This window comes from Taeniopygia guttata, chromosome 2 (genome assembly GCF_048771995.1).
Source record: "Taeniopygia guttata chromosome 2, bTaeGut7.mat, whole genome shotgun sequence".
Taxonomy (NCBI): domain Eukaryota; kingdom Metazoa; phylum Chordata; class Aves; order Passeriformes; family Estrildidae; genus Taeniopygia; species Taeniopygia guttata.
The window spans coordinates 105,341,217-105,365,389 of NC_133026.1; the positions used below are offsets into that span (position 1 = coordinate 105,341,217).

The window sequence follows — 24,173 nt, forward strand, 5'->3', positions numbered from 1 at the left end:
GGAAAAAAAAAATTATTTCAACCGACAGAAAAAAATGGTAGAGTTCCAAAGACTGGATGTGACCAGGCCTGGTCAGACAGGCTGTTTAGCATCTCTGTCTGTTGAGCTTGAAGGAGTCCGGCCTATTCCCTGTGACTGTTTTAGATGCTGCTCACTGGCTGAGTGGAAGGAGGTACCCATAGCTGCAGGGGAGGAAGGCTTGAGAACAGCCAGCAGCTATGGGAGCAGCCTGCTGGGATGCAGGAACACTTAATCACTTGTGATTTGAGCACTGTTTTGTGCTGATCCATCGAGGATAGCAGATCTTTTCCTCCCTCACAAAACCCAAGAGAAGCTGATCATTAATCATTTGTGTGCTTCATTTACCTGGCTGGCTGCAGGAGACTTTCTGCTGGTGTGATACACGGGGTGGTAGATGGCTGAAGCAACATGGTGCCTTTTGGTCACAGCATCAGCTTATTAGTATAAATGCGGCTGTTTTAAACCAATTTGAAGCTGTAGCTTGCAGGAGGTCTTTGCAGGGGCTGACCTTTACTTTTCTTTATCTTACTTTGATGTCAGGATGTTCTGCAGGTCTCGGGGGGTTAAGTTGTCCATGAAGGCAGGCTCTCTGCACATCAAGCCTGCAGCTGTGGGCTGTTCTGCATGTAAGGTATCAGAGTTTGATAAGTCTTGATGGTATTCACTTCTTAAAACCTCATACCCATTTTAGCTGAAATTCAGCCCCGTGTTCATTGACATCTGTTTAACTGATGTTTGTTTACACCTGGCCCCAACCCAGTTTTGTGTATTAAAAGTGATGCTCTGTTGAAGCAGATGTTGGCTGTGGTCTGTGACATGGGCTTGATTTATATTACTGATGAAGAGCCATGATCATGGTGAATCTAGTTGCTCCGTGTGCAACAGCTTCAGAAACCTGAACCACCTACAAGCGTGGTCTTGGAGAGGAGCAAGGAATTACAGGAGAACATAAAATCAAAAAATGATACAAACAAGCGGTGTCTATGTACCCCAAGTTCAAACATGATGTGCCCCGAAGTCAGACGTCAGCACAAGTCTCGTGCTTATTCAGAAAATTCCCACAGGCTCAGCTGGAAAGGGCAGTGGTCCCAGCAGTGAGCACACTCCCTCATAGCTGGGGCAGTCAAATTCCCTTGCCTGTTTATCAGTGTTCCCAGTCTGAAAGGCTGTTAGAAAGTGCTTCCTGATCAGCATGATAAATGAAATTTAGCATGATAATTATGTTTACAGCAGGACAGATGTACTAATGACATGTTCCCTAAAGATTTCAAATGAGCTATAAAAGAATCAAATCTCTGCTGAAAATGCTGGCAGCAGTGTTATTGATTGTGTGAGTTACAGCTGATAATTGTCTTGTTTCATTTGAATGAGACAGTCAGCTATTAATGGCTTGTGCTCTGTAATACCAAAACAGCAGACTGTGCAAAATTTGTCACTCTGGATAATATAGTTGTATATTAGCAATGTGTCCTAATGGGCATACTCTGGTGGCTAGGGAAGGGAAGAAGTGTTACAGTTAATTTCTAATGCTGTTTCATCTTTTCTATCAAAATACTTGTGTATGTGCCTTCAGGAAGAGAACTGGTTTTTCTTATCTACAAATTGTTTGATGTAAGACAATGCCTGCAGTAAAAAAACAAGCTCTCTTTGTGGTTATCGAGGATTGAAATAGAGAATGACTAATTAGGTGTCTTGCTCCACTTACCTCTTTCACAGTGGTGAAATGAATGAAAGTCTTACCCTTTTTTTTATGTGTGAGAGGTCCCACAGATCTGTTACAGAGCATCCATAAGTGTACGGTGGCATAGAGATATACATACATATAATAGAGACACGACCTGAAAATCTGTTAGTAGTTATCAGGCCTGATTTTTAAAATAGCAAAAAAATGAATTTCAAATTGGAAATCATAGTAAGCATTGTACCGGGTTTACAGTTAAATAAAGATCTTGTATGTAACTAACCAAATTCAAAACCCCACTGCTGCAAATTGAATTACTTTTTGTGACATCCTAATTCATTTGCATTCCCAAAGCACGTTTCATTTCATCTTGGGTAAGTTGAGCTGCAGATAATATCCCAGGGGAGCACAGTTCTCTTAGTCCTAACCTACATCCATGCTCTGGCTGATTAATCTGTAAATCCTTCAAAATTTCTCTCCCCTGCTATTACATCAAAGCATGCCTGAGTAAAAAACATGTGAGCAGAATTCTGAAATGTGTTCCCATAGCATGAGAAGGACTCTTTGTGTGTTTCATTAGGCAATACTTTGGGATTTTTTTATGGGGAAATAGACAGCTGGTTTTCTAAAGAGTGTGAGATGTGTTCCTGGGTTAGCAAAAGCGAGCTGATGGTCTGGAAAAACTGCCTGGAGATGCTTTGTAAAAATTGTCCTTGGTTCCTTATGACCTTTCATCAACTTAATTCATTGCTAATGAACTGCAAATTCATTGCAGAGCTTTAAAATTGCCACTGAGTCAGATGACAAAGTGCCTTGTTTTATGTTATCAAGGAAAGTCCTCTGACTGAGGGAGGACTAGGCCATAATACAACTCTGACAAAAAGTCACAGATCTTTTGTCTCTAAAGGCTGCTGGTGGAAGTGCAGATATTTTGAGAAGAGAAAAGGAGGGGGGAGACCAGAAAAACTGAAAGTCATACATCTGCATAGGTTCTATCCGTATTCCTGTTCACCCCAGGGAAATGGTAATGTGATTGATTTGTTCCACGTCGATAGGCAGAGCCAGTAAAATCAAATCTATCCATTTCTGCCTTGGCTTAGTGGTTTTTCTTCCTAAAGCTATTTAAAGGGCATGTGTACAAAGAAATTAAACACCAACAAGAAAAAACACACACAAAAAAAGGGTCTCCACTAAAGAAAAATTAAATATGTTTTTGCCACTAGTCATGGCATTTGCCATCCAAAGGTCTGCCTAAGGTTGTACTTAGCATGGCTACAGTTATAGCCACAACACTACTTTTCTAGACCCTAGAAATCACCCAGACTAAGTAATTTCAGAGTAAGTGGACCACACCGCAGCTTTGGGAAGAACCAACCACCACATCAGCTCAGGGCCCCATGGCAGGTGTTTTTCAGGTCTGGTGCTGTGATTTGCTCCTGTGCTTCCCAGATGCTTGAAACAGAGACCTCAGGCAGCCAGCTTTGACTGCTGGGAAGATTTTATAATGTTGAGTAGTGCTTTATGCCCTCCTGAATGCTTTTTTTTTTATAAAGCTATTGACAAGAGGATGTCCTTCATCAAAAATGTGGGATTATGGAAGCCATCCCTGCCTCTCCTGAGCCTCAGAGGAGGAGGAGGGAGATACATTATCAAACAGCCTGTCTAGAACTTTACAGTAATTTCTAGACTTTTTGCCCCCACCTCCTGAGTGTATAGATGACTGAAATAATGTACAGGTTATATAAACTCGTCATAGGTTAATGTTGTGTTGTTTGTTTGTAACAGGGACAGCTCGGTAACTCAGATCCTCCAGACTTCCTGTAAGGTCAGGGTGTGACCCCAGTTCCAATGAATCATCTCTACCAGGAGATGGGTTTGCAACTACAGTTAATTGTTGATTGTTTTGCCTTAATGATTGCTTTATCTATTTATTTGCTTATATGCTGTGTAGACTAGATCAAACTGAGGGCTCAAGACATATTTGAAGTGGACAACTTCAAACATGTTGGAGTTGGTCAGCCAACCTCTACCCTTCCTCTTTGCATAGTATGAGCGCAACTTCCCTTTTGAGTGTGCTGTCGAGATACTGAACAAGTCCCTGAATCATCACTGAGGTTATTTGGTACAGTTATTAGTGGTGCTTTAAGGAGGCTGCCTGCTCTTGCATCTGCCAGAGCTGCTGCCTCGGATCCTTCTGGCACAACATGAGGAAACCAAGACAGGGAAATGCAGAAAAAGTGAAATTTGTGTCTTGTGCTGCATTCTAATATGAGTCCCCTAAACTGTTGTTGGCCAGCTTTGTCACTATGAGATGCTATTTTATCATTCTGATAATATAAAGTATCAGTAGACTCAGTCTAACAGAGTGCTCTGGCAATTTTCCTCACTTCTGATGTGTTAATGAATCTGCTTTCAGAATAAAATACTGCAGTTGAAGGGGGCCTGCAAGGACCATCTAATCCAACTACCTGACCACTTCAGAGTTGACCAAAAGTTAAAGCATGTTGTTAAGGGCATTGTCAAAATTTCTTGAAGTTTTTTGTGTTTTTTCTCCCCTCAAAAATTGATTGAAAACTGATATCTCATTGCTGACTATTTCCTAGTCAGTGAACTTGCTGGCATCCACAGAAATTCAGTTCTCCAATAATTACATAGTTTGCTAAGCAGAAGATTGCTCAGATTACATTTTATAACCCAGCACAGTGACAGTATGTGGGGAATATAAGAAAATAAAAGGCCATACATTTGGGAACCTGTCAAGTCTGCATATGCAGCTGTTTGTGGGGGAACAGAGCAGCATGTGTTCTTTGAGTGAGTGGGGATGGTGCCCTGGAAGGAGGCTGTTTTCAGCAGGGAGTTAGGGAGGTGCTTTCTTGCCTCTGGCCTCTGCCCGTTGGCGTGTGTGCTCTTGGGGGCGTAGTGATCCCGGGAAAGGCAATTCCCCAGCCTGCAGATGTAGGCTGCATTTGTCCAGTCAATTAAATGTTCATTAGGGTAACTGCTGGGTACTCTGTTGTGAAAACAGGTGGGGAAGCTTCTTGGCCAGCTTCTCTAATTGTTGGACATGACTGTACCCACCATACCTCCAAAGAGAGCAATGGTACAGCTACACAACCAAATGTTGCCAATGTTATGACAAATTCTGCAATACTTCCTTACTGGAGGTCGGGGAAGCGAGAATTCCTGGTGGACATCCAATCTTTTAAATGTCACTTTTAAAACCACTATCAGTCTTTGTGCACCTGTAATAGGCTGAACCATGGTGTTCAGTCTGGTCTTTCACCTTTGCAGAACTAAATGTTCACAGTGGAATAAACTAGTTTTTGAAAACATTTAATTTTTTATTAGAGTTCTGTACCAGGAGAGAGTAACTTCAGACTGGGAATGAGCCAGTTGTCGTAAGCCATGATGAGCAAAGGACCTCAAAAGAGAAAGAAGAAAATGATCTAACCCTCTGCTACCAGCAGAAACTCAGTGGGCAAGTAACAGGAAGATGCTGTGCCCAGTCGTGGTGGCAGGGATGGGGGAAAGAGGAGGGAGTTTGCTTTTCCCAGAGTAAAAATGCTGAGTGGCTCCAGGATCTGTCCCTAGTGAGACATGCAGGGAAGCACTGAGCATTCCCCCTGTAAGGCTCAGGTCCAAAGCTCATTGGTACATAGAAGTAGTTCTCCTGAGCAGTAAGGATCTGTCTTTACCCTAATAGTGGATCTTGTGGTTCTATTTTAGGAACATGTATCTTAGAAACTTAGGTTTCTTAGTAAAGCAGAAGCAATTGCAATATTTTAAGTAAATGCATATTTTTATACTCGAAGGCCTTTGTTATTGAAACTGACAGTGCATGAACTAGCAAGCAACAAGGCATTAATTCCTGTAGATGTAATAATATTTAAAATTACGGCATTGGATTGTCTGACCTTATCACAGATACCAAAAAGTTAAGATGTCTGAGCTGTCCAATATGATAGCTAATCTCTGAACAATATGCATAGGCTTGGTCTTCAGCAATGAATGGCCAGGGAAAGCAGGGCATTGACTCTTGGGTGTGTAATGAGATGCTGGGAAAAGTGCCTGATCCCAAGGGTATGTGTAGCATGTGTAGCCAGAACTAAATGCAAAGTATGCACCAGTGAATGCTCAGATTGCCATCATCTGTGCCAGCATTCGTATCTCATGCCTGAAATGCCTCATGCTAATAAGCTTTCTCCTATTTTTTGTTTGCACCCTGCTCACACAGGGGCTTTTTCTTTCTCTGTCAAGAACTCTATTCAGACTATTCACAGTGTCTAGGATATTTTTTTTTTAGCAGTGCTATTAATTGTATGTTCAGATCTATTCTAAGTCCAAGAATATTAAGATGTGGGATTGCAGAATATGTTCTCCCAGATAGCACATGTGTGTCTGGAAGCAAGACGGGGATATGAGGTTCCCTGTAGATAACCCAAAAAACATCTCAAATGAAAGAGGAAAAGGCTGGAGTTTTAATTGTATGGTTATGTATGCAGGCTAGAATTAAAGTCTTTTTTACAGATGACTTAGTAGTGCATGAGCTGTGTTTCCATGTTTTCTGGTATCTACTGCATTTAGCCTTGACTTGCAAGAGCGTTTCTTAGTTAATTACAGGACTTTGGTTCTTATGGAATACAGCTTTTGCAATTTGATACTTTAGCGACTTACACATACTCTGGCCGTGTGTGGTTTTCTCAAATACTTGGTTTGAAAGCTGATGCTTCATTTCCCTATGATGTGATGTTTAAGGGGAAATACTTATTTTGAACAGAACTGCATATTCATTGTTTTGCAGTGCACAGAGGTTTGTCAGGGATAAATGACACGTGAAGAATCTGTTAGATTCATGTTAATCCAATGAAGGCTATTAGGGTGTGGTTTTTACTACCACAAAAGGACATAAAGATGGACAGTTTGTATGTTCTTTATAGTGCTATTGTATCTGCTTTGGCAAGCATCCTTGTTTTCATAAGGTCAGGTGATTCATCTTGTTGTTTGCTTCCTCCCTAGTTTTGAGTGTCTCTAAATGCCCATTGATGTCTTACCATGATAATGTGCGTTAGGTTATGAGGTAATGGTTGTTCTGAAAAATATAGCTATGGCAGTGTTGGGGCATACTCAGAATAAATCACTGCACAGAAGCCTTCTGAAAGGTATCACACTGCTGCAGAGTCAATAAAGTGAAGACAGTGAATCTGTAAATCATTGGTTAAAGATAACAGGATGTAGATTTTTGGTGCTTCAGCATCTGTGGGAGCTCTGCTGTGTGTAAATGAATCTTACTGAATTGTGGCTGTAGCTCCTCATTATGGCTTGGGCAGAGCCAACAGTATGAGGTCTGGGTGCAGAGGCAGCTGCCTGCAGAGGGAAGATAGCATCATTGAATCATGGAATCATTTAGACTGACCTTTCAGTTCATTGTGTCTGACCATTAACACTGCCAAATCCACCACTAAACCATGATGGTAGGTTTCAAACAAGATACATCCTTGGAGAATTGGGAGTCCTACTGGGGAAGGTGAACATTAAATGTTCCCCAGAGTTGGCGACATGTGGTGATTGCTCTTCTGTTCTCCCTAGACTAAACACTAGGAGTTGTTTTCCCTTCACTAGAGATTTCTTGAAATCATGTCTTCTAGAAAGACTGATAGTGTGTCAAGTTGAATTGTGCATAATGCTAAAAAAGCACAAAAGTAAAAAAAATCCCGTTCTCCCAATACCTTCTGTTTTTCTGCACAGTTGCATGTACACATCCACACTATACAAATGCTTTGTCAGTGAACTGCTTGCTACTCGGTGCTTGTAGTGAAAGTTCCTTATCTCTTTGGAGTGCTGTTTATCTTGATTTTATATTTGATTTAACTAGACACAGATGATCCCCTCTGGGGCATTGGGAGAGGGATGTGCTAGAATTTTGTGTGCTAATTGAAGGATCATGTGTGTAAAGCTGCATAATAATACGTGAACAGAGCATTATGTTGCATTGTGAAAGGTCAGTGGAATACTTCAGTTTTGTCCTGTTTATTTTCTTCATTGTTTCTTAACTTCTTTCCTCGTTCTTAATTCTTACTTACATCCTACCTCAGGGATGGCAATGTAAGTGTTTTTCGTGTTGAGATGCTATGTGCAGACAGGTCAGGAGGCAGCAGTTCAAGTACTGTGTATTTCAGAGCTTCTGCCTTGGATATCGTGGGAGGATGAGATTTGGAGAAGGAGTTGGGTGAAAATATAAGTGCATACCTATAAATAAATATATCCGATACTATAAATACTATAAATACTGAGTGCAGGGGGTACCCCTGGTTTAGGAGGAGCGTGTAGCATGGAGCCATAGCTCTCCTGTCATCTCTTTGTTTCTGTCCATCTTCCTTCTTATGCCCGAAAGGTTGATGGAGACTGTGGAGACATTTGGCATGGCATTATTCTCCTGGTTATTACTAGATTTGAAGGTCCATCTCCTTGCAGTGCATATCCCAGGAAAGCAGGTTGTTGAGAGTCCTGCTAGCTCAGGATCTCTGCTTCAAAGGCTTTCTTCACAGCCCACTGCAGTGTGCTGTGGTCTTGGCATGTGTTGGCATCCTGCCTGCACACAGGTGACAGCTAAATGGAGGGCTCTCGGTATGTTCTGTGTGTTTGGGCTGGGCTGCTGAATTAACAAAATAAGCCATTTTTCAGCATGTGCCAGATGCTTTTAACTCCCTTATTGTCAAGGGCAGCCTTTACAATACACTGCACGGTGTGGAAGTCCTAAATGGAGTTTGATGTTCTTTGCAGATAATGGCTCTGCTGCATAATTATGATAGCACACAATTAAAAATGGCTTTATATCGCTTTGGGTAGCTCCTGGAAATTCTATTTCCCTTAATAATTTTCAATAGTCTCAGGGTTTGTTTTTCCTGTGTTTGTCTTCCTTTAAGATTGGCAAAAGATAGGAAGAAAATGAGCTGGGACATAAGAATCCCAGTAAAAACTTCTGAGGAAGGGTGAGAGGTGACTCATTAGCGGGTCTTTCATCTGGGTTCATGCTGGGGCATGAAGTCAGGGGTCAGGAAGTGAATGGGGATTCGTTCACAGCTGATGTCTTGTATAATATTTCGGAAGAGTAAATTAATTGTTTCAGCTTAGCCCAGGAGTTTGGGCAGAGGCGTTCAGCTGGCTGGCTGAGGAGCAGTAGGAGAGAAGTGGCATTTAAGTTTCCCTGGAGTGACAAAAGGGCTGGAGCTGCTGGGGACAGGGCATGGCCTGCGTCTGGCAGCTCTGCTTGTACCTACTCTCCTGGCCCCGGAGTGGGGAGAGAGCCAGCAGCTGCACTTCTGTTCATACCAAATTCAGCTCCAAAGAAGCTAGGGAAGAGAATGGAAAATGATGACTTACTCAAAACTCAGAATAGCCTGCAGGATATGTTTGTAGCCATAATATTGTAATATACATACATATACATACATACATATACATACATACATATACATACATACATATATATATACATATATATATATATATATATATATATATATATATATATATATATATATATATACTTTTAGTGGGGATTTTTTTTTTTTTCATTCTACTACATGGAAGCCTAATCTTAAATCTCACTGAATAGTCTCCTTGTTTTCCTTTTACTGTTCAAGCCATTTTGGTGCTGGAAGGAACAATATGAAGCCCAAATGAAAAAACAGCCCTAGTGTTGCTGTTCCCGTAGAGGATCAAGGTGATGCTCTGCCTGGATTGACCTTTAGGAACTGCAAGTCTAGTTTTGGCAGCTCCTCAGGGAGTGCTTGCAAAGGACAGATTGGGTTTTGAGCAAGACCTCTTTGAGTCTGGAGCACCTTTCAGAGGTAGATGGATGCAGAGGGAGACTCCTCACTTAAACCCATAGGCAGGCCCTGAGGTATCCTTACAGGTATCCTGATCTCATTTCCAATCATGCTAAGTTTTATGTTTACTTTCTTTCCACTCCCCTTCTGCACCTATCCAGGATAGTGTTTCTGTGTGTAGGATACATCTTTTGTGAGGAAGGCACAGTGGAAATAAAGAATCCAACATTTTTGAAGTGTCAAGCAGTCCTGTGCTTGTCTGATGCTTCCAAGGCCACATTAGTATGAACACAGCTGTGATCAAAGGCTGATAGCCCAGAGGTTTCTGCCCCATGATGCTGCCCCATGCCCATTTTTGCCTGGCCACCTGAAGGGAGGAGGTAGCCCACTGCACGTGGGAGCTGCCAACAGTCTTCAGTCTTTGTCCTGCCAAGTTCTCCCATCAGTGTTAATGCAGCCAGCAGGTGCTCAGATGGTTGGCACTTCTGTGTCCCATGTCACTGCATCTCTGAAGGGATGCAGTTGTTCCAGATAAAGAAGCTTATCCTGAAGGGGTCTTTTTTGTTCTGGGAGCCAGCAGCACCCACACTGCTGGCTTCAGCTGTTAAAGGTTTGTGATTTTAACAGAAGCAAGGGGAAAATCACACCCCCAACTTTCATAGAAATTAGTTGTATTCAAAATGTATCTTTTTCTTCCTGATTTTGTAGCTGTGCTAGAAAGTCATTACCCATGGATTCATTTTTCCTTATCTCTTGGATTATCATTGGCTTCCTTCCTTCCTTCCTTTCTTCCTGGATGAATTTATCCAGTGTTCTGATTGCAGCTCCTTCCCTTTTTTTATCACCTCCTGTCTATGTGGCTTAAGATTTTGTATGTTTAACATAACTGAGCTGAGTATTTTGCAGCAGCTGAGAGCAAAGATAATATTCCACTGATTGATGGGATGGTTACAGTGAATGTATTTGCAGTCTACTTGCTTTGGCTATTTGCAGTTTTGGCTACAGACCTGCCTTTTTTCATTTTTCCTTGTATTTAGTTTCTTTTTTTGCCCTTGTATTTTATTTAATTTTTGCAGCTGAGCCATGTATTAATCTGACTTTGGAGAGGGGGAAACGAAGACAACATTTTAGTTTTTAAGAAACTTCCACAGAGATTCAGACAGCTGGTCAAAGATAAATCCAGTATGCAAGCAGGGTCATGAGTATCTTAGAAAGCAGCCATTTAAAATGCCGTGGCATCAAATGTCTCTTTAGTTTCTTTCTTTGGTCTGCACTTGGAATTTGATTGCAGGGTATTGGTTATTTCTGGGCACATGCACAGGGAACCAACAGCAAAGAAACAGACAAAAAATATTTTAGGTAGGTGTTGAAGGGAAAGTGATATTATTTGGTTTTTAAACAAAAGAAGTCTGTAAATTACATGAGACTTTGACCATTGTCCTGCAGGGGCTGATCATTAGAATGAAGAGATCATCATCTTTCCAGTACTGAACTACCTTTTTCTGTGTGCATTGGCTGCGGGGAGTGAGGGTGAGTTTGAGGTATTCCTAGAATGTGGTGATTAAGCTAGGAGAATTTTTAAGGCTTTCAGTGGGCTAGGAGAAATTAACATTTTTGTTGAAACATCTTTAATTTGGTTATTAAGGTCAATTGTGTTTTTTGGGTTAGTTTGACATTTAGTCTACAAAAGTTTTAAAGTACTTTGTGTTGAAATTGCATCTGCTTAGAGACTTACCCCAAAGCCTGAATCCTGTGTGAGTCACATAGTGTTGTTGTGTTTTGTTCTGCATATATTCTTCCTCCTCAGTAGAACGATTTTCCCATAATTATTATTGAAATAGGGTATTTTTAAACACAAAATAGGCATCAACACAGCTTTACATCAAAATGATGGTGATGTGTGATATGAAGCAGTTTGGGTTATTTCAGTGCAAGTGTCTACATATACCAGCTGCTATAACATGCTAATCAATTTTTGAAAAATAACCCTTTTAGGAGTTGTATAGACAAACCCTGGCTGCTTGCCTGCAGAGAGAAAGATGATTAATTTAAATACTAAACACCAGTTGAGGTGATTAATTCTTAATGAAGTCAGTGGAAAACTGATTTTTCTTGTATTCCCTGGAAGATCCTTTCAAAAGCTTTCCTTTTCCAGAATTGTTTTTTGTCCGGTGTGTGTGGCACAGGATGTGACTTTGTTCTCAGCAGGTAGGTTCATTAGTTGGCATTTCTAGTATAATATCCAGCTGTGGAAAGCTTATAAAATACTGGTATTTAGGTCATCTTAATTAGGCCTGGAAATAAAGATTTAAGATAAAATGGAATAATTGTACATTCTTCATTGAAGCTGAGCTTCTTCAGTGAAAAGAGGGTGTGATTCCTGGACAGTATGAACTGATTTCAACAGAGTTGCTCCAAATCCTCCTCTCTGGTGCTCCTTTGACAGTGCTGGGAGTTGAAGTAAATAAAACTAATAATTCAGGGGAGAGGTGAAAGATTGTGGCAGTTTTCAGCTGGGTTGGGGTCTGGGCTGGATATCCTTGCTCTCACTGCTACCTGTGTCAGTACATTTTATGTGTGTTTTCTTCCTTTCTTCCTGGATGGATTTATCCAGAGTTATGCTTGTATCATGCCCTAGTTGAGAGGGAGGAGCTCAGGTATCAATGCTCCTCTCCCAAGTTTGGGTGAACAAAGAGTTTCCCCCACTCCTTTGTGCCAACTCACTTGCCATATAAGGTAGCCAAAACACTACAAAATCAGTACTGGTGAAAATTGATGTGAGGTCTTTCATACTGAGAGGGGTGGCAGTGATTCCCATCCAGCCTATGCTGCCTTTGAGGTTAGCAAGCAAAAATCAGGAGGCAGCATCCCTGGTGCTGGGCTTGAGAAGTTGAGAGCAGTGAGGGAAGCCAGAGGACTGCAGCAGGCAACTGGATGACCAGCTGGTGAAATGCAGTTGTGTGTGCTCCTGCCACCCACTGCATCTGCCTTAATGACAGATGCAAACACAGGATCTTCAAACCCGCGTCTGAGAAACTATCGGCAATGAAGCTGAGGATGGTGCATAACTTTGGACAAGGAGACTCTTGGAAAAAGGCTTCAGTGTCAGCTGGAATATGCACCTGGTGCTATACAAGCACCTGGCATCTACAGGAGATACAGAGTGACTAGTTTGATAAATTTAGTATGAAGAGGGTGGCAAGGCTGTAGCATTGTTTATCTCTCTTTGACAAACAACATGCCAAGTATGCTTTTGGTGTTGGAAACCCACAAGATGGGAGTGTGCCATTATTTGTGTTATTAAGCTAATGATGTATAAAGAGATATTAAAAAGCCAACAGCTATCATCTACCATGTCATCTACCAGTGGTGATGGTAGTTGAAACTTTCAGCTTTGCTTATGGATTGGTGAAACTGAAAAAGGAGGAGGAGCTCCTCCTGATCTGAATATCTTGCAATAAGAGCATTCCTGTGTCCTCTCTGATTATGGATGGAGTCGTGGGTGCACCCATGGGTGCAAGAGACAGGGGTTTGGTCTCTTCTTCCTTGTCTATGCCAGCACATCCTGAAATGCAGACTCTTTTTTTTTAGCATTTTGAAGATATATAGTATCTTGCACCAGATCTTCTAAAATCCTAGTTTAGACAAAGCCTGAGGGGATTTAGGTTTGCATATTTTTCCTAAGAGGATTATGCTTCACACTTAGTTGATCTATAAATTGTTTGAGGGGTTTTCTGTGATTTTCTAAGGACACAAGAAGCTGCGTGCACATTCAAATTGTCCTGAAATATGTTGCCTGTGGGTTAGTGATAGAAATTTGGTGTTTGAATTAATAACAAATTGCATCACTAAACCTTAGGGTTATTTTGACCTGAAAAACATTTTGGTAATCAGATTTGCAGCATGGCTGCAGGAACAGTTGTAGCAGCACAACTGGAGGGGCAAGGGAATTGCAGGAAGGATTAGAAACTGCTTACACTAGCAACAGAGAAAACAATTTATTTTGAAAATACAGTCCAGAAATAAATTAATGAACACCTTTCAAGCATATAAGAGCGCTCATTACATTCTTGAAACTCTTTGCTTGCAGATCAAGGGAGTAAGGCAGCTCAGTGGGAATTGGGCAGAAAATAGTGATAGTCTTTGGAGACTTTTGTCATTCATATTCAGCCTCAGCCATGGCCCTGGGGATCGATGGGTGCTGGCAGAGCTCCTGCCAGCCGGGTGCTGGGGCTCAGTGCCATGGCTCTGCTGGCTGTTGCAGCTGTTTTGACGCCCATCAATGATGGAGTAGCTTCAATGATTGCTAGCTTAATTTCTCTTTATGTGTCTGTGGGTGGGCTGTGTCTTACACATTCATTTATGGTATTTATAGTGGTTTTTTGGAGGGTTGGGTGCAGTTCTTGTTTTGTGCTGCTGTCACGATGTTTGGAGGTTGTACGGCAGCGATGGCTGCTAAAACAAAGACTGTACTGGGACATCTACTCTGCCTGCTAGACCAGCCAGAAAACCTGTAATACTAAGATTTCCATAATTATTTCTTTGAAGGTGGATGAAGGATGTGGCTCAGACAATAGGAAAATTGTTTAAAACGGAGCTTAGCTCACCTGTGCTGCTCATGGGGATGATCAGCACTTCTGTTGAAACTGCTCTTTTAGAACCAGTATTGCTGGCACTATCATCTTTCATCTCACTTCAGACACTCCTCACAGGAGTGATGAGATGGACATCATGGAGAAACAAGTGGCACTTGCTTGGTAGAAAGTGCAAGGGGCAAAGAGAAGTGTCCCTGTGGCAGTGTGAAGGACAGGCAATCTCTGTGGATCTATGTATGCATTATTTTGTCAAAGCTCTGTACTTGTAGCATTGCCAGCTGTACTGCAGCATATGTGGGACTGTGTTAAATGAGTGTTAAACCCTTGAAGGAAGGGGAGCACAAACTGAGGAGGAGCTGTTGAAAAGCTGAAACTTCTGCTTTGCTGTAGCAGCTCATATGGAGTAAGTTTGCTTCTGGTTGGAATCAAACAGATTAAGATAAGCAGAACAGAACAAACTTTATTAGTATCCAAAGGTGTGGCTTGGCTAGTGAAGGGCAGTTTTTGATCTTTACTCAATAACAGCTCTGAGGACTTCCTTTTGCTCTCTAATCAGCAGTGATATTTTGTGTTATGCTTTCTTTGCAGACGTCGGCTGATCTCCCAGCGATCTTCTCTGGAGACTCTGGAGGACATCGAGGAAAACGCCCCACTGCGGAGGTCATTTTATTTACTCTCTCTCTGGCTTCTTGTCTGTAAAACACATGCATGGGCAGGCTTGCTCTCCCTCCTCATGTTGAAAAGTAGCTGGGTCTTCACATTAAGATATTCTTCATAGTGAGTAAAAGTGTTAAAACTTTACACGCCCTGCAAGGTGGTGGCTGATATGAATTGCACATTCCCTGGCTTTAGGTCAATAAACAAAAAAGCAGTATTTAGACAAAATGTCAGGAATTAAAATACCAGATTTGATAAATAGAAAAGTTTCATTGTCACCAATATGAATGACTAGCCCCTAGTCAGTAGTACCCTAACATCTGTGGTACATTTAAAAAGTATGTACAGATGGTTTAATGCAGAATGTTTTTGACGGCTAGTATTTTTAATGAATTTTTATTGTCTATTCTCTGAGCACATGCAAGCTTATTTTGATTACCAGCATTGCTGTGTGTGTGTTGGCTGGTAGGTTTGTGACTGCTGCCCCACTAATAAAACTGGTCCTATCCTTGTTATATTGACTGCTTCAGTGTGGTTTGATTTGTGCATCTGGGAGACCTCAGCTTCCTTCTCTGGGGACCACAGTAATTAGTCACTAGTCAGTCCTCTGGGGTGATGGAAAGTGGAGCAACTGCTTAACAGTTCAGAAACTGGCTTGTCAGTAATCTGACCAGTGCATGGAATGCTTCCAGGTCAGCTGTTCGGCAAGACGGCAGCCCAAGTTTGACTGCCTCTTTATCTTAGGACCTGTAATTCAGCTGGTTTATATTGGTGTTTAGCCTACAGCCTTGTTTGTCCACATGCAGATTGGCTGTCTCTCCTTACCTCGAAGCAAAGATAGCAGAGGCTGTACCAATTGGCTTATTACCAAAGCTTGATTATTTTTACGAAGCTCACTGTTGCATGCTTACCAGCGTGTTATGAAATGTTCCCATAAGTGATTCAAACATGTATAATTGGTAAAAGATATAAACAAAGTATGGTTTGCTAGGCAGTATTTTTACTTCCTAATTTGCAGAATTGGTGGTAGAATATCTCTCTTGGTGCCATTTTCCTGTGAAGAAGCTAACAAGGCTAATTGCAATCAGAGAGTGAGGGAATCTCAAGGCTTTTACTAGCAGGAAGAAGGCAGAAATGGCAAAGTGATGGGGTGCCCCTCTCGGAGTGCCTGTACCACACAATGGTGTTTGGTTTCAGTCCAAGATAATAACCTCATGGGCTTGAGAAGCTGCTGAACTCTGCCTGTGCAGGGGAGAGGTTGGAAAAGAAAGATTAGGGAAGCGCAGCACTGAGGAACAGTTCTGGTCCCGTGCACCGGCAGAGGATGCTGGTCCTGTAGGTACCACGGAGGATGCAGCAGCCACGGTCCAGCCCTGGCTGTGCTGCGAGCACAGGACTCGTCTCCAGTGCCTGTGAGCTCTGCCTCGCCCTGCAACAAAACAGCCCTGAGATGAAACAGAGAACGCTTTCACATGCGCTGTGGTTTCAGCTGATTAGAAAGAGCAAGGGTGGAAGGCAGGGGGAGGATATTGCTGTTTGTCTCATCTCTCCTCCCTCTGGCAATTTTTTTCTGTAACTGGAATTTATAAAGTGCATTCAGATGTAAAATAGATTTAAGGCTTAATGTTTTGAATAATGATTTTTTTTCTGGGGTAGTTAATTTATTGTCAGTTGTTTTGTATACTGTCAGGAATGTGAAAAGTAATATTTAAAGTTAAAATCAAATGGGAATTATCTTTGCAAATAGGAGATTTTTAAATCTTTCTAAAACTAAAACAAGAAAGAACTTCCCACAACGGCTCCTTTATCAATAGCAGAAAAGCATACAAAAGCATGGGTGTTGGTGTGAGTGGGGAAAATTGCATATTTACTAGGTTTTGGTTTGGCTTAATTTTTCTGTCTTCTGAAAGCTTGGGCTAAGCTGTCATGGCAGATTACAGGAAGTTTTACTTTGCTGAGATTTTTTTATGAGTTTTTATTTTCTGGCATGAAGGGAGGGGGCTGGTGCCTTTTCTCATTATTATTTTAAATATTTTTTTTTTGTCTGAGCTGTCGCGTTTCCAGACTTATTGTCTTTATTGTTCTTGCTGATTCCTAGCACAGGGTGACTTGAATCATTTGTCTCGTCTTTCCTTCCTGCTTTTGTGTAGACTTCTTGGCGGTACAGCAGGGAACTGAGAACTTTTTTTTTCTTCTCCCTCCCCTCCCTCGCAACTGATTTATTTTTCAGATGTCGGACACTCTCAGGATCACCCAGACCAAAGAACTTTAAGAAGGTTCATTTTATCAAGAACATGCGGCAACACGATACCAGAAATGGCAGGTACTATGCATGCAAAGGCTGCTTCTGCAGAGGCAACCTATGGGTTTTGAGGGAATGGGCAGGATCAGCATCCCCCTGCAAGAGCACAGCCATTGCCACTCACCACCTAATGGTCTTTGCCAAATAATCTCTGAGGGTGCGGGCTGCAGTGCAGGCTCCGTTCCCTAGGGAAGTACCTGTCAATGGAAGTGCTAGCCCACAGATTTTAAGACCTGTGTCTCCTTAATGCAAATAACCTGCAAAAAAGGAAAATATGTGATGATGTTGGGACAAACTTAGGCATAATCTGGTTGCATTTCTTCAAGGATGTTGCCAGGTTCTAAGTGTGAGAGGGGAACACAGCTGAAGCTGCCTGGACCAAGTTTAGCAATGGTTCAAGGATAATGCCACATCTATTAGTGGATACAGCATGCTGGTAAATGCACAGACAAGGATGGTTGTGGCAAGATGAGGCATGGGATCCTAGTTTCCATGGCAGATGTAGGCAGAGAGGCTTCCAGGGGATGCGTGGGAGGTGCACCTGTGTCTGCAGCATGCCCTGAGCTGGGATGTGGACTGCCCAGGTTGCAGCCATAGGCACTGCTGGGACCTGTACAGCAGCCATTGGCTGAGAACTGGCTTACTGCAAAGATGTATTCCCATCTGCTGAAGGTGTATCCATCAGCAAAATTGATACTCTTCTGCGGTGTCATCCAGCTCAGAAGTGAAACTGGCTTCTCCCTGCTTATAAAGAACATATCTGTCCTCTCTGATTTTCCAAAGACAATTTCTCCCTTTGCCTCGTGATTTTGTTATCTTTTTCTTCCAAATCTGAGTAGTTTTGAACTAGACCACCTGAATAGGGTGCATGCAGGCTAACATATCCCAGTGAGAGTTGACCCTTGCACATGCCTGTTCTCATAAAACTGCCATGGCTGAGAACCATGTATGCTCTGTTGGACTGATTTGTGCCTGTAGCCTTTGATTTCCATTAGACATGGAACCACATCAGTAGAAATTCTGACATTGCATTGAACCACAGGTTTTATGAATTGAATTCTGATAGGTGTTACTTGGCTCAAGAAAAATTTTCTTCACTGTTATTCTCGCACATAGGACTGCACGCAGTGAAAGGTAGTAATCCACATGAATGTTGTACAAGGTGGCCCTGAGAGATTTTAGAAATAGCTTTTAGACCCAGCTGTAGTATCAAACAGACACATACATATTGACTTGACTATTGTCTGACTAGCCACTGATTATTTTCTTTATTAGAAATACGTGTGAAATCAAACACTGAAAAGCAACCCTTTAATTTTTGTCCATTTTATGCATAAGTAGATATATGCTCTGGGAATTTCTTACACCAGAATATGCTTACAAGGTATTATGCAAATTCCACAGAGAAAAATTTCTGAGATGTGTATATAAAATCTAGGCATAGACTTGACAGAAATAATACCTGCAAAAGAATGAATAAATATTTGATTTGTAAACTGCTTTCTTGATGTTTTGCAAAGAAGTATTTGTAGCATATATGCAACATTTTACACTAATTCAAAGATCAGTCATTATGTCTGAATATTTTTCTTGCTAAGAAAGCTGTGAGAAAGCTTCTGTTATTCAACTGGCTTCTTATCTTTATCAGCAGACACAGTTTTCCAGAATATTTCCACAGTCATAATAAAGATCTCTTTATCTAGAATACAAATACAATAAGAATGAGAGACACAGTTTTGGCAATAGTTTTCATCCTATGGTTGTAGAGCTACAATGATGCTAGCTAAAAATAAAATGCAGAGTTAACACTTTGTGTCACCCCTATGTCTAGCAGTAAGTAATTTGAGTGCACTCTGTTTTTCCTGGGGGTCCAGATGTAGTCACTGGAGTTGATAGGCATTCTGGATGAAAAGAACCTCTAGAAATACAGGTGGATCTGCTTTGTGTATTCATCCTAAAATCAACACTGTTTCTGAGTATGTTAAGACTTCTGAAGCTGGTGTCCTTCCCACCTGCCTGTGACACAGAGGGGCACAGGTGTTGTAATGGATATGAAACTCTCCTGGGGTTCCTTTCCATGCCTGAGACCTTGTCCCAGGTGGCCCATGCATGGTTGTGCAGGATGCAGGTGCTGAGCTGGACTGGAGTCAGGCTCTGAACTCCCTCCAAAACCCCTGACCCTTCTGTGACAGTATGTCAGTCTTCCACTCAGGATGAGGAACCCAGCTTTGAAAACATCTACACGGAATATATTTTTGGGTGGTGAATTTCATGACTGGGTTTTAAAATAGCCAGCACTTTCAGAAGTTGTTGCACTGGCTTGTGACTGTGTCACAGCAAAGAAAACTGTAGTGTGAATGATAGCTCAGGGCTCCTCTCTCCAGTAGGTGCTTTTGTTTGTATCTCTCAGCCGGTAAGGTGATGTGTCCTTGTCCTGTGGCACTGAGAGCTCTTCCCCTCTCAGCCTCAGGGATGACATGTGTTGAGCAGCGATGCTCTGGGTCCAGCCTTTGACAGTCCTGCAGCAAGGCAGGACCCACTGTGGTTAAAATAAGAGTTCAGTTATTTAGCACAGAGAAAATGCTCATATAGGAAAATACACAGGCTGGAGCTTAATCAGCACATCCTTGTAAAGCTTCCTGTTGATAGTTCTGATCACTGGTTAAACCGGTTTCTTTGGATTTCTAGGTCGTGGCTTATTAAAGGAGTTAGAAATTACGGTTCCTAGACTATGTTAGCAAAGCAGTCTTGTAAAACAGCACAAAATACATTTTTCCATTTAAAGACAAAGACAAGTCAACCCTGAAATACAAACTAGAACAGGTAGGCACCAGCATATGGTTTTATCCACTTTACTCAGCAGGTTTATTGGTGATATCCTCCATAAACACTGAAGCAGAAGATTAGCAAAAACAAGCCACCGAAACAGCAACCTGGACCAGCTGAACAGTTACTGGTGAGAGTGGGACAAGGACTCTAGAGTTATCATATATAGCAGGTATAAAAATCAGTAAAACAACGTTCCTCTCCCACCCCCCATGCCATTGCTTTCTCTTTTTTTTTTTTTTGTTAGTAAACACATCTGAGTGAAGGCCAGACATCATAATGAAATGTCTCTTTTGCTGCTCTCTTAATTGCACACACATGCAGACTAAAAGGCTGATGATTGGCAGCACCCTCACAGTTCATAATAACTCTCAGCCACCTTCTAATTGCCCTTGAACTTCTGAGACTCCAAAATGAGGGCTGCTACCCTGACAGCATCCATGGTTTGTGTGTTGCCTTTGTGTGCAGGGCAACAGCACACAAAGGCAGTCAAAAATCATCATTCAGGAATGAGAAAAGTGGCTGCAATATTCCATGTGTGGATGGTATATATGATGTATATCACATTGCCTGATAGCAGCCCTTTGGAGCAACACAATCAAATCTAGACAGATGCTGGGAAAAGCAGACGTTTTAATTCTATCAAATTACTGATTCTGTTGGCTTCATGCTCATTAAGGTTTTTTGCAGTATACACTTCATAAAGAAATCGGAAGATTAGCTTTTATAGCCTTTTGTACATTGTCAGAATTCTCTTGCAAAATAATGGTTGCTCTGAACTATAATAATTAGTACAACTTTTCAGTGAAATGTGAGAATTAAAGAATGAAAACCTTTTGTGAAGTGGTTTTAAACATGTCTATATGGCACAACTGGAATCAAGGCATGTAAACACTCTCACACAGCTTCCGAGCTAGCTCCTTCAGAAGTGTGCAGGATCGTAGATGCCCTTCGTTGAAGCATTGAAATCCAGGAAAATACTTTTCTCCCATAAGCAATAATTTGATTTTCTTGAGCAGCAATGGACTTCCACCACAACAACTTCTCCAAAACATACTTTGTGGAAAGTTTGCCCCAGCAAATCATTACAGGCCTTTAGAAAAATTTTTGCTTCTATGCATGTCATCAGACTTATACATAAAATGCCATTTTATTCCTCCATGATGAATATTTGGCCCCTGTTTTCCCCATTTCCTTTCCAGTCCAGCTCCTAAAGCTGTTTTGCATCACTCTCCCTTGGCAGCTTTGTAGATGAGGTTTTGTGGCATCCTAGCAGTGGAGGCTGTGGGTTCCTCTCATGCTCTGCCTGGGAGATCTTTGTGTAAAGAGGATCTGCTGATTTATGGAAAGAGAGGCAATACTTGGGTCCCAAGGGAAAAAAATCTAAAAAAAAATTGAGGCTGGGCTGGTGCTTTTTATTTCCTTTCTTGTCTGATTCCTTCTGATACGCACAGTTCTGTGGTAACTTCCTACTGTTGTCTTTGCTTGTGGACATGGAAGCACCAGTTTGTTTTTCTTTTAAGTAGTAAGAGTTGAGTGGTATTTTTAGGGAGGTGTAGGGCGTTGGTGGAAGAGCTGTATTTCCAGAAGCAGCCAGAGGGAGGGGGATAATATGCTTAGTGGGTACTGTGGTTTTCCGAATTCAAAGATGCTTTCTGATGTCAGCCTCGAAACCTGTGCCAAGTTTCATACATCAGCAAACAAGGCTTCCAGTGAACAAGCAAGCTGTTGTGAGTAGCAGCCATTCAGCAGTAAGCAGTGGCAAGCACAAAATTAATCATATGCCAGGGTTTTTTGCTTGTGGATTGCTGTTCCCAATTGGGAAAAATTATTCCTCCCTGCTCTGTAATTCAGTGCCGCACCTTGAGACCATCTTGAAGGGTCTGAGATTTCACTTAGGTAAGGAGTGTTACAGCATTCAGACAACAATGAAATTGTACTTCATCTGCTGCAGGAGAACTTCCTAAAGCTTATGTGTTTTTATTATTAGAAACCCTTCTTCATTAAAGGGTAAATCCCTCTTTGCTTTCAAATGGAATTTTAAGGAAGAAAATACGATTGCTGTAATGGAGTAATCCAGGAGAAGGAAAATCGATCATTCTGCATTTTTCCAAGGATTATGTGCAGCAGCTCTCTTGGGGAGCTAAACCTTTTCCAAGAACGATGACTAAGCTGGTCCCTTAAGGAAACAGTGTTCTAATAACAGTGTATCTGGTTCATAGGTGAGTGTGCTGGCTTTCAGACAGCAAAGAGCAAAAGAGTTTGCTAGGGTTTGTTGTCCAGCTTTGACCAGTGCAGGACAAAGGATGAAAAATTCAGATTAAATCATCACATATGGGTCTGTGGGACACAGTGTCAGAAAAATCAGTCTTGGAGAGCAGAGCAAGGAAGTGCAATAGCCCTGACAGCCAACGCAGTGGTAGGTCCTAGCATCTTCACAAGTGGAGATTTTTAGTAAGGTAAAATATCAGTAAATTCTAACACTAGACAGGTCAGAAAAGATCACAAATTGCTGTCATTGTGTCTTAGAGGAATTTGACATGGTGTGGCCTGTTAGTCAGCTTTGAGGGAAGAAGGGTCAGTTGTACAATGGTACAATTTTCTGTGTCCCGAAGGTAATAAGGAAAAAGGTCCATTTGTGAGCAGTTACTTAGTGACATTTTATGTCTTACTTCTTGACCAAGCTTCTCTTTGCTTCTTGCAAGAATGTATCTCCCAGAACTTTAATAATGTAGCTACTGGCATCCTATGCTGTTTTATGGGAAGTGGGTCTTGACTTCAGGGTGGTTTTGGTGTTGCTTAATATGTCAGAGCCTGATGGCTGAAGGCAGCAGTGTGGCTGTGTAACAGACAGGTTGCTCCAAGCTATTTGATTTAAAGGAAATTAACTCTATCTGAGCCGAAACCAGGACAGTATCACACAGTGACTTTGCAGATGTTGCAGAGATTTGGAGACTGGTTAGAAATACAAGGCATCTGCTCTAAGAGTGTCCTGCATTCTGAGGTAAGCTCTCTGCAGGCAGATGATGTATGTCTTCATATAGCCAAATCTTGGCTAACTGCCTGTGAGGAAAAAAGGCAAGCCATGCTTAGAGGAGGAGGGATTCAGCCCTGACATTGACTGAGACTGATGTGGCAGGAAGCTGTGGGATGGGTTATGTCTGAGTGTCAATGCAACATCATAACCAAGAGGGCTAATGTGATTATTGAGCACAGAGACTGAAGAATGTCATGGCATTGAGATGAGACATTGTCATGAGACATTGATCTTAAAGGTAAGACGGGAAGATGTGCAACTTCTGAGGTCAGGGATAATGCCTGGAGTTCAAGAAAGAAAGGTGATGGGGCCAAACTGGAGAAGACTCACAAGAGGAAGCTTGGAAACAGTGAAAGGATCTGAAAACTTAACATAATAGCAAACCTAGCCTGATTGATGGATGAAGACTATTTCAGGATCAAGAAGCTGACAATCAAGGGAGTCCTTTGGTTTAGCAGAGAAAGGTCACAACCAGCAGTCAGAGTGTGTATCAGAGGTACTTGTTGGTGTGTATCACCTGAGTTGCTGCTGGGTTTTTGTGTTGAGTTTCAGCCATTGTAGCGAGTTGACAGAATGGTCCCGTGCTTCTGTGGGTAGATTTCTTTCGTTAGGAGGGCATCTGTCCTGGATTCCAAGATAGTCAAGATCGTTTTCATAGAAAGCCTGTAGAGGGAATGGGGCTCTACTGCTCATTCACTGCTCATTTGCTGTGGCACAGGCTTCAGCACTTCTGTGAAGACTCTGTAGCACAATATCTGTGAGATGTAATGAGGATGGAGAAATCATCCATTCTGGAAGTTTTATGATTGCAAATTCCTCAATGGTAACATCTAATGCTTTGCTTATTGTGGTGGGATTTTTAAAATTTTAGTCTTTGATTTCTTTTATTTTCTTTTATATTTTAGAATAGTCCTTATCAGCAGCAGAAGATCCTTCTGTAGCATATTTTCAGTGCTGCCATATCGAGACTGTACCCAAGTCGGGTATGTATATTTATATGTGTACTGCATAGTCTTTCTGGGCCTGCATGTAGACCTGATAACAGACAACAGCATGATGGAGGCTAATGCTTTTACATGTCTGCTCTGGGAAGAGATAAATGCTCTTAGGTGTATTTTCCTTTGTGGACCATTACCAGGTTAAAACTACAGCTCTCAGTCCCCACTTTATTTATATGTGTTGTGGTATCTTTGATTATTAAGCTGGAGAAAACTACCCCCATGAA

At 41.7% G+C, this 24,173-nt stretch overlaps 1 protein-coding gene across 2 annotated transcripts in view; it reads left to right on the forward strand.

Annotated features, from left to right (window-relative positions):
- Nucleotides 1–24,173, forward strand: part of CABLES1 (Cdk5 and Abl enzyme substrate 1) — a 71,002-nt gene that overhangs the window by 19,265 nt on the left and 27,564 nt on the right. The window contains exons 2-4 of one of the 2 annotated variants that reach the window (XM_030266085.4): nt 14,715–14,786; nt 17,014–17,106; nt 23,854–23,931. In XM_030266085.4, coding sequence (XP_030121945.1) covers nt 14,715–14,786; nt 17,014–17,106; nt 23,854–23,931 — 243 coding nt within the window. The remainder of the gene's footprint in view (nt 1–14,714; nt 14,787–17,013; nt 17,107–23,853; nt 23,932–24,173) is intronic. The other variant, XM_072924572.1, reaches the window with a different exon arrangement.